Source organism: Myiozetetes cayanensis, unplaced genomic scaffold, assembly GCF_022539395.1.
Source record: "Myiozetetes cayanensis isolate MyiCay16 unplaced genomic scaffold, myiCay2020 scf2-11, whole genome shotgun sequence".
Classification (NCBI taxonomy): Eukaryota; Metazoa; Chordata; class Aves; order Passeriformes; family Tyrannidae; genus Myiozetetes; species Myiozetetes cayanensis.
The window spans coordinates 61,318,110-61,329,592 of record NW_026087411.1 but is presented as its reverse complement, the minus strand read 5'-3'; the positions used below and the strand labels follow the sequence as shown (position 1 = coordinate 61,329,592).

The following is an 11,483-nucleotide window of genomic DNA, read 5'->3' as shown; positions in this document are numbered from 1 at the left end:
TGATGCTTTCTGTCAACTAAGTACCAGCCAGCTGGTATCCCCATTTCAATGGGCAGCTGACTGTGTCTGCACGCCCATAGGCATGCAATAAAGAATTTTAGATTCATTCAGAGTGCAAATAAGAAAAACATGTATCTGCATTAAGACTTCAGACAGCATATGGAGGAATAATATTAAAAACCAATTTTAAAAACAGGCTTACAAAACTCACCACTTCCATAGGTGACACTAGGATTAATAGGAAGGTCAAGTTATACTTAGATCATTTATGTTTCTTGCCTGAGTGTGTGTGTATGTGTAGATTTCCTTGTCAGAAACAATACAGGGGAATGAAACCCAACAGAGCTCTTCCCCCTATAGTAAATAAGTGAATAAAGTCATTACTATGGTTCAGTAATCACAGTTATGGGAACTAGAAAAATCCCCACAGTCCTCTGGCCCTGTTATGGGTGCAGCTGAAGAAAATATTTAAACATTGACAGTGGCAATTTTCTAAAATTAGTAAGTCCAACTAGCCACCTGCAAAACAAAATCACCAGTTTTGATACTTTTGGGCATCAGAATCAATGTCTGTAATTAGGCGGACACAGAAAATCTTGACAAAATGAACTTGTCCTTGACCTATTAGTTTATTTCAAAAACCTTCTGTTCATTAAACTTACATACATCAGGGAATGTTGTCGATATTTGATCCTTTCTCTGTTATTCAACAGTGTGTTCTATGTCAAAGGCAACCAAAGAAACTGAAGAGAACTAAAGAAACACCTTCACTGACTAATCAAGGGAAATGCTTTCATAGTTAACAAAAGTGCACCACCATTTTTCAAAACAAAACTACTTAACTTTACCTTAAAGGTAATTTAAAGTGTTATTTCAGTCATCTCTGACTGAAATAAAGAACCATATTTTTTTACAATTCTTTCATATTACTCTTTCCTCGGCCCTAGGCATTTAAAGTTGGTCAGCTACTTAGGCATTAAAAGGTCCATTTGCAGGGCATTTTGGTTTGCTAATTTCCACAGTTAGATAGAATATTAAGCCATGTTCCAAATTTACTGTGAATCATCTCTAATTTTCTAGTGCTAAGGAAGTTAATGCAGTGCAATCTCTAAATTAGGGCAAGCAGGCAAATTTATAGAACTCTTGATTTTTCATTTAAGCCCATAGATTTTTGTCTCTATACAAACTGTATAATTTTTCCTCAAGATTTTCTGTCCTTTTATCTTTTCCAACAATAACTTTGCAATGTCTGAGTAAATTTTGATTAATTGTTGATTAGCTTGAAGTTTTCATATATTGTAGTGGGACAGACTTAGAAAGGACCAAAAGTCTAGATAGGACAAACTACTCTGGGCATAGTTGTGCCAAGCAGACAGCCCCAATGGCATGACAAGGTGGGATTTATGGTTCTAATGCCTGCTTGTTCCGATATTGACAAGCCCAAACAGTTAACAATGCTACCATAAAGGCTATATTGCTCAGAACACATGGCCTCCTCTTTTCTCTCTCTTCAAAATCAAAGCTGTGTAGAGGAAAGAACAATAAGGTCCTAAAAGGAAGGAAAAAGGCATGAATTCTCAACATGACTGGAATAGGACAACAGACCACTACCAAATTAAGCACAATTAATTTTCCCTATATTGCCACATATACAATTCACTAGGACAAAAGCCTACACTCTCTCTTAAATCCTTTTTACATTCACAGAAGAAGATGTGCACATTAATGGATCCCGGGATGATTTTTTAAATTCCTTTGAACATCCTGTGTTTCTCTAGGAGAAGAAAAGTTGTAAGACAAGATCAGGCTGATGTTGAAGAAGTGCCTCTTTACTCCTTTTAACCTAGACATGCTCCTTAAAGGTAACATTTATCATCATTACTGCACTATGCATCCAGCAGCAGCCTAACAAAGGGTGCAAAAATTCCAGGATGACAGACACTGTCTTTCTGAAAGTTCAGAGTCTGGGAAGCATCCATGTTTCGTTCACGCTGTGGGAAGGAACAAGCCAGGCTCTGTATATGTCATTCAGATGGCCCATAATACCAAGTCAAGTGATGGCAAAAACATACTTGCAATGCCACGTGTCTATGATTTTGGGCACAGTTGTGATCATACCTCGATGCAATATTTCCATACTAGATGCAGCTTGTTGCCAGAGTCAGTCGGGGAGCAGTAAATGAGCAAGTGGCTCAGGCACTCTAGTCTAGGAGGAGAGTAAAAAAAGGAGTGTGGCTGCAGCACTGGGAACAGTGGCGTTTGTTCTCCTGCCTTGAGTGAAAGTAAACAAGCCCATTGTTATTTGACTTTGCCAAACCTCAAAGTATAATGCTAGAAGGAAAAATAAGTTTTACAGATTTGAGCATATACAACCCTTTTCTTCCCTTCATAAATTGTATATTACAGTAGTTGAAATTACTGAAGTGTTTACAGTATGCTATATATAAAATGGCACATTTAAGCTTTTTAAAAGGATTGGAGCATTTCAGAAATGTCTCTGGTGCTGAAAAAGGCTAATGTATTACAAATCATATAATATTTTAATTCAGAAAAAAATATGTTTGGGTATTTTGACCTAGCATAAGGGTTAGGAAACCGAACGAGGATGCCATGAAGCATGACTGACAAATCAGTCGAGCTAGTCTGCTTCAGATACATATTGTGCAAGGCATTATCGCTGCAATCAGTCACAAAAAATGAATATTTAAGTATTTTTTACATTAAATACTACGCCTGTGAACCTATGTAAAAGATATACAAAATATAAATGTCATCAGGACTGTATATTTCAAACTTTTTAAAATAAACATGAAGTATATATATATATGTAGGCATATAGGTTGCAATTTCAATGTCAACACTAGCACAGTTTGTCTCTTCTAAATACAGGCCTGTATACTTCCTAGTCCAACACATGCACCTACAAACACATGATCATGCATACAGCTTTACGTTCTGCTGTTTGCAGAAGAGTCAGAATATACAGCACTATACATTGTTTCAACTCAAAATTGATTGGCAAATTAAGGAAGATGCCGTTCAAAATTAATTACTTGTGAACTACTACCAAAAAAAAAAAACCCAGAGAAAACCAGGGGTATGGTTATTTCATCTCAATAAAAACACTGAAGACCATGGTGATGACGACCTAAGATTCAGAATGCTTTGTCCACCATGTGGCGAGGGTCACTCTTGGACAAAATACAACAGTGTAGAACTGGTTGCTATGACACATACCAAACACAGTTATAATGAGGCATAGAGCTTTCACAACACCATCCAACCCAGCTCTGGGTTCAGACTACTGAGGTCTCTGACCGAAAGGAGACAGAGTAGTTGTACACTGTTCTTCTCACAGCAGGCGGTGCTGACGGGGATCTAGATGCCCATCTGGAAGGTAAGCGTCGATTTGCTGGCCGAGCAGGACGGGAAAAACCCTTTTCACTTGAACATTTAGCTGGCACACAGATCTGGAACACAAAGGCAATTCCTTGGTTTAACAAGTTACGGCTTTTGCGGAATGCAGTGGGAATGCAGGAAGACATTTGCGGTGACCTCAGAACAGGTGGTCGGAAGCTATTAAAAGGAGTGCAGTCATGTACAGAATGCAAAAGAACAGCTATTTCTACGTACGGGCATTCTCACATCAGTTGTGGTTTAAAATACATGGAGACAAGTGTCAGGCACAAGGAAAGGTATAAAATGTTAGTTCAAGGCAAAACTGACATTCACCTCTTATTTCTTTTAATTTTTGGAAGGTTTTTTTTTGTCAATGAACACTGCAAACTATTTTAAATATAGAATTCAGAATACCATCTTATATTACTGAAGAATGATCTACATATTTGTCAGGTATTTTTGATAGATCCTATTTCAGCAGTCACATAGTCTGTTAAGAACTCTTTCCATTTGTTCAGTGTGAAGCTGTTTACACTTGGTAACTAATACAGAATGCTTACATGTAAACACAGTGTTATGTCTACCTGCAGAGCCTTAGGAAACCCAACTGATTTTGATCATAGCTACAGTGATGTGAAATGGAAATAATGAACATAAACCAAATGCCTCATGCCATGTATAGGTCTTTACAGCTCTGTGACATGAATGCTGCTGGACCTAAAATGCTAACTCCTAAACAAGCAGTATTCTACACTTTGTACAGATAGAAATGACAATATAAAGTGTGAACCTATGGAGAATTAAAATCTAATCGGCTTAATAAAAGTTATTTTGGGCTTACATCAGTATAAACTCAGTCATTATTTAGTCATTATTTCTTTCCTCCATTGATGAAAAATTGTTTTCCTGTCAGAAGTTTATTGGATGAAAAAGAAATTGTAAGCTTCATGAGTTTTTCCTTCTTTGCTGTAGCAAAAATGTGTCTACTAAGCAAGAGATGTTGCTTCACTGCAAGGCTGTCAGAAAGACATGCAGAAGAAAATCTGCATGGTCAGATTCTCAGCTGCTTAAATCCACATAGCTCCACTGAAGTCTGTGAATTTGTGACAGTTTTAAAGCATGCCAGCTGACAGTCTGAACCCATTTAAGTTTCTCAGCTCAAAACACACCTGCCTTCTCTTTTTTGAGATTCTAAAGGGCATATCTATTTGTGTTTGTTGGCCAAGGAGCACTTCACGAAAAAAAAATTTTCTTTCTTTGTGGACTTTTACAGAACCTGCAATTTATAGTATATTTTCCAAACCATCTGTTTCTCTCTTCATTAAGAAAGAATGTTGGCAAAGGAAGTATTTCTAAACTTCTGCAAATAAAATTCAGCCAAATACAAATTAATTAGTCATGCCATGCTCTTCTGTTTCTGTGAGCCTATGTTTGAATATATAGGAGAAGCTGGTACTGAGACATGAGTAAGAGGAGGTCACTTCATTACTGGAAAATTTATGGAGTTACAATACCCCTTATCATAGGCAGTTCCAAGGAAATCATGAACCAAGCAGCACCCTGGATACTGAAGAATGCTATCTAAGTCCTCTAGAGTTTTGGACGTGGCCAAGCATGCTTAAGCCCTTTGAGAAGGCTTATGAAATACCGAAAGGAAGGAAAGATGGGGTTAAAACCCGATTGCAGTTCTCACTAGTTCAATCCTTGCATAACTGCATTGCAGTTAAAATCTAGCTTTACAGAATAACAGCAGGGATCAGAATCTGGCACACATCTCCAATCTCGTTCTTACTTATATGCTTCTGCCCTCCTACAGCTCTATAATCTGCAGAGGAAATGCTCCTGATTCATCCAGTTCCTGGTTTTAAAATGTCTATTTTTACATAATTATTTACAATATAATGTTAATCTGCCTCATTTTAGAATCTGAGGTTTGGTATGAAACTGAATTTTTCTGGTCTTGCCATTCTTATGAACCTTACCTCTGGTAACTTCTGTCTCTCTTTTCCTTGCTTGAGTTGCTGACCAATATGCTTGGCTGAATTCCTCGGAAATTCTTGCTTTTCTTGCTCAATCTGGAGCATTTCTAAATACTGACTCAGTTTCTCACAACCCCCATCAGTGAATTCAGAATTTGCCTGTGTCCACTTATCTTTGCAGCCTTTTGCATTACACGGAGAAGTCACTGTTGATTTTTCATAGGTTTTCAAAAGCTTCTCAACAACGCCATAGTTCGACCTTGAGTCAGCTGAGCGCGGGCGACCGGATAAATTACTTGGTCTCCAGTCATGCTCCTGAAGCATGTGCCTATAACCACTAGTATTTGGATGTCCATTCATTTGTTTTTGTTGCCCTGCTGTCCTAACAGCTTTGCTGGAGTTGCTAGCTTCTTGCTCCTTGGCTGCAGAGAGTTTGGGATTTGAAACACAAGATGTATTTACAGTTTCTGTCCTGCTAGTAGCAGAGTCACACAGTGGGCCACAGGGTTTGTGATCTTCTGATGCTGTTTGAGGCACCTGGTTTTGTTGCAGAGCATTGTTATGTTTATCTGTGTGAAATACAGTCCGATTAAACTCATCGATCTTTGCTGCTAATGTTTCATTTCTTTGGGTCTTTCCCAAAGTATGTCTGGTGTCTTCCAGAATGTCATTGTGCAGGGTAGCAGGGGCATAAAAGTCATTACTGTAGAAAGGGCTGCTGTGAGACTTGGGGTTTTGTTTCTGATGCATCTTGTTGCTTTGGGCCATATTTCCGTCTGAACAACTCTTTTGGGCTGACAGTTGGAAAGGCTCACTTCTACTGTCTTTCCCAAGTTTGACCACATCATATGCCCACGTGTTGTGGCAGAAACTTGCTGGAACATTGCACTCATTTTTGGTTACAGGTATTGCAGCAGTTACCATCACAGGAACTTTCACAGCCTGCCCTTCATTTGCACAGGCTGCTGCAGATTCATTCTTTACAGGTGAAGAATTCCTCAGTTTCCCTCCACTCCAACAGTCCTGAACCTTGCAATTGCTTTTGATGCCTGGGTCTCTTACTGGTGCTTCAGAAAGCTGTACAACTGTAGAAAGTGAGTTTGTTAGGTGCCGAGAAGTGCTCCGTGGAGGAACTGGTGGAGCTTCTTTCTTTTGCCAGGGTCGGAAGTCTGTTCCTATGTCACCAGTAAGACCACCATAAGACATGTCCTGCAAAGCCTTGGTGGAGCTCATCAGATTCTTCTTATTATTATGTTCCTCTGTTTCAAAAGCAACTGAAGTCTGTGATTCATTGCTGGACACGTGGTTCATCTCAGGCAGAATAACTGTGTTTTGGGTTTCCTCAAATTCCCCCAGGAAAGGAAGTGACTTCATTCTGGAAATAACAGGAGAGGTGTTTTAGAGATGAGCAATAAGGATCCCTCCAGGGGACCTCAGCATGGATTCCTTCTCCCCGTGAGCAGACATTTTAACACTGTCTGCCTAAAGAGATTTGGGAGCAGTTTTGCTGCAGCTGATACACCCAGTATAATTGAAACATACATGAAGAATTTGAAGAAATATCAAAAAAAGTAATTTGTATTCCTTCCCTTTGCCACTAAACTTCTTTTCCTGAGTTTTTTAGGTGATTTTTCGTTTTCTTACTTATCCTACCATAAGGACAGAGGGATCTTGCGAGTTCTAATAAATCCCATGAGTCTACCTGACTATAAAGTGACTGAAGGAAGCTTCAGGACACAGTGCCTCCCTCTGTGTAGGTCTCCTAACCTTACATATGACAGTAAAAATGTCTTTTGAGATCTGTTAAAAAATCACCTTCAGAAACTGTGCATCAGCTATGAATCTATTTGCTTTAAAGATACAAACACTAGCCCAGCTACAATAATAAATTAGTGACAGACAGCCAAGTGACGGCATGAGGGAGTATAAGAAGTCCCTCTTCTCTTTGTGAGCATCTAAGAAGAGCTTGCCATGATGCACACTTCCATGGGGTCTCATTATAGCTGAGACAGCCTTTCTCAATCTTTTTCATGAGCACCCCATCACACCAGCAGTTCAGTCTTACCTGAGAATTTCTGCACAACTTGAGGGGAAGACTGGTATTTAGCTTGCTAAAGAAAACCACAAATATTGAATTTTTAACTGATGGTGGAATGTTCATTTGCCATACCTTTCAGGGCCTGACTTGCTACCTTTCCATTAGTACAAATGTATGGTGGTTCTTCCTTCTCTTGCCTTCTTTGCACTCGGGTTGTCAGTTGCTGACATATCCCCCATGCTTATGGCTACATCTGGGCTTTAAGTAAGAAACTTCCCAGCCTGACAAACACATACAGGGTTGTATAGAACTGCATGAAAATGGGACCAGGACAGATAGAACTATCTGTTCACTTTGGGTTCTGTAGAAAAACTCCATTTTGCTATTAAAACATGCTCTTGTGTCATATTTCAGTAAATTTAATTTGAATGTTTTATGCTGAGCACTGAAACACTAGGATGGTAGGACCTGCCCAACTCCTAATAAATCCAACAGCAAACCCTCCTTCACAGTGAACAGCTAAAGGAGTACAGTCTTATTATTAATTTTATTCCTCTAATATAAAAATTCCAAACATGTTTTTACCTTCTGTGGTTGGACCTCTTCCGAATTTCTTCTTGATAGCTGCATAATTCTTCACTGACTCTGGCAAGTTCTTTAAGAGCCTTTATAAATATAAAAACAGTCCTTTAATATAAGTGTTTTAAATGGTATCTCCAGAATTATTTTGAAACTTGTGGTCATTTGCATTTAAGACTCACAGCAGAGGAAAGTGGCACAAGAAAAAATACAAAAACACCCCCACATTAGGAAGAGAGGTAAAGAGCATGCTGTTAACACATTTAAATAGTGAGGGCACACTCACTGACAGCAAATTGAGGAGGAAGTAGTGACTTGCTGGAAAGCTAAAACCAGGGATATCAGTTCTTCAGGTTAACCTGGCAGGCCAAAGTCCTCAGTATTCTCCTCACCCTTTTAACTGAAACATGCTCATACTCACTACATTGAGATCGCCAATATAATTCTTGGTATTTTTCTTGGAAGGTTTGATGCTGTGGCTGTCTTCAAGTTCCTCACAGTTCTCAAAGGCCAGATTGTCCATTAACAGAGTATTGTTTCTGCTCTTGGCTCTGGTTTCTTTATATTCGTGTCCTGTTTTACTGAGGAGACTCCCTTTTTCCATTCTGTCATTTTCCATATTGTGTTGAAAGTTCAGCTCCACTGTGTCACTCTCTTGCAAAGTAGGGGAATGCATGGACAGCTGCAGCATCTTGCTCTGAATGGCATTGTTATCACGGACATTCATATTGCTCTCCCTTCTAAGTCTTACCTCCTGGTAGAGCTGAAAAAACAATAGAACCTTCTATTAAATCATGGTATTCTAATGAACTTTATGGTAAAATACATATTTATCTTCTTTTGTTCACTCAGTAGCAGTGATTGGAAAGTTTTTATATGTGTTTGTAGAAAAGTGCTGAGTCCCCTAGTGTGACAACTCTCACACCATTATTGTCACAGGATAAGGAAAGGTTGCTGTTACCATTCACAAAGTCTTTGCCATGGTTTTAACTGTGGTTGGAATTGGAAGAGATCTCATGAGATCAAAGGCCCTGCCTTGAGCTGGAAGCTGTATGATTGTCTTCCAAGTAATCTTAGTGCACTACGTGGTGGACACAGCCCTGATCTGACAGATAGGGAATGTAGGGAAATGTAAGGGAAGGAGAGGGTTCTGGCTATGTTACAGCCTATTAAAGTATATTAGTTGAAGGAGGGGAAGTGAATTCACATCAAATACAATGCCATCTGCACTAGAGCAGACTTTTCTGGTTTTCAAGCAAATGGAATTCTTCCCTCTGACTGGAGTGATAAATCAGTACTGCAGAGTAGTGTTATTTGGCAACGCACTGTCACGCTCTTCTTTCATGCTATCTGCTGAGATCCAGTGGCTTCATTTGTAAATGAAAAAGTGTTAATTCCTGTCACCCAGCACATTCAAACTAGGAACCGTAATAAATTATAAATTAGAAAAAATACCAACATCATAAAAACCTCTTCTGCTTACAGTATAATTCCCAGTGCCAAGAATCCCATGACTCTTTATAAACATCCATTCTTAACTTGCTCTTACAAAGAAAGAACAGAGCAGGCACCTCTGAACAGCCATCTGCCTGCCCTCTCACAGTGCACAAGGCCATCACAACAGCTTTTGAAAGAAAAAGAATAACAACATGAAGAACATGTGGCTATTTCATGGGAAGTGCTGTAGATGAGAAGTATTCTCACATTCAGAGACTTAACACTTGACCTCATCCTGGGCTTTCAGATTTCACTTCCAAAGCTCAGCTGCTCATGGAAACTGAGGGCTGAACTTTGCCATTTCCAAGAAACAAGAGCTTCATATTGATTCAGCATAGTAGTAAGAAGGAAGGACAGCATCTGTAACTATAACATCATCTCCTAAACCACACAAGTCTTCCTGGAGGAATCCAGGAATTAAGTTAGGTTTTGATGGGATAGAAAAAACTAGCAAATAAAAATACAAGCTGATAAGGCAGCAAAAAATTTATTGAGGAAATCCTTCTACAGATGATGGTATTTTAAAGGTGTCTATCTCCCTTTTTCTCCAGGCATGTGGCTTTTGGAGAAGAAATGTCAGGCAACTGAAATCAAGGGCAGCTATGACACATCTTAAGAGGGGACCTTAGGTTACCAGTAACCTTGAGGTATCACTTGCAGGTTTATCTGGTCCTGCAGTACACAGCAATTTGCTTCATTTTCTTCCCCTCAGCCCCATTCCATTCTTTATCTCTTTTTTTGTCTCAGCCATGCTTTCCTAATCCATATGCTAATAAAGAACATGATGAAAACAGTCTTTGTTGACATTGCCAGAACTAGTAATAGCCAGAATACCTTTTCATTACCATCATTCCAAAACATTTCATATACCTAAGAAAATGAAGTTCAACTACTTACACAGATCACATTACTAATTTTTGGAGTATTCTCACCTTGGCAGTGAAATTAGGTACAACTCCACAGAAAAGTCCTAACACAAAAGGAAATATGTGGCAAAGACCAACATATCTGTAAGTAAGAACTGCAGATAAAATATAAGACAGCTGACATTAGGGAGTTATGCTGCAGGCTGGTTTAACGGGCAGTGTATGCCTGTAATTCCTTTGGCTCTGGCCATTTTACTTCTCATACTTTCACGTCAGCAATCTCTGCCATACATTCCTGTGTTTCTCAGCCACAAGACAGTGTTGGCAGAGAGCAAGAAAAAACTGATCCATGTGTATATTAGATGAAAAATGTGAAAAGCTCACAAATGAAAAACCTTGCCTCTATATGTTGCCAGACTCAGATAATGCATTATAGTGCCAGAGGGTTCTGCTGCAGGGACAATTTGGGGATAAAAGAATAATAAATAATTGCCATAACTATTTCTGGAAGGAGATGCATTGCAAATGGCAGGGAGTGAGCATTTGTTAGTATGTGTAAACACAAGTGGCGTCAGGACTTTCATGCTATTTACTGTACCTGTTTACTCTCCTAAAAGCCATCCATAAATGGAACAGGTTCTAGCCAGAATGATTCTATATCATGCAGCATTTAATATATGCATTCTTTTTAATATTACCATTTACCCCAGCAGACATTGCCATCTAATTCCTTTTTGCCAGATTAAGATACCTAGATATTTTTGTTACTGTGTATTTTCCTAAACCCCATATTGTTCAGAGTATGTACTTGAAAAAACCTTGTATAATATAGGCAGTGTGGCTCATGCCCAGCAGAACTGGCAGCAGTATGTAGAGCCAACAATCTCATAGCACACAAAGTGACATTTCACCCGCTGCTCTTTATTCATGACTGTTAAATGAGCAATTGCAAATACTGCTTAATCCAAGGTTTTTCATCCAATTATTATCTATTAGAAACTTCCAATGACACATAAGAAATAGGATAAAATTCAGAAAAAAAAATTTTGAAGTGACTTCACATCACTTCACCCCAAGTGAAAATGGTAGTGCTCAGAGCTTTGTTTAGAAGTACCTCTTCTATTT

General features: G+C 38.9%; 1 protein-coding gene across 1 annotated transcript; it reads right to left on the bottom strand.

The window, feature by feature from the left end:
* Positions 1-610: 610 nt before the first annotated feature.
* Positions 611-8,430, bottom strand: KIAA0408 (KIAA0408 ortholog). Its single transcript, XM_050315979.1, has 4 exons — positions 8,282-8,430; positions 8,002-8,081; positions 5,382-6,753; positions 611-3,470 (listed from the first exon to the last, which is right to left on the bottom strand). Exons 3-4 carry the CDS (start codon positions 6,750-6,752, stop codon positions 3,297-3,299), a joined length of 1,545 nt encoding a protein of 514 aa, XP_050171936.1. The 5' UTR covers position 6,753; positions 8,002-8,081; positions 8,282-8,430; the 3' UTR covers positions 611-3,296.
* Between the last annotated feature and the right edge of the window lie 3,053 nt (positions 8,431-11,483).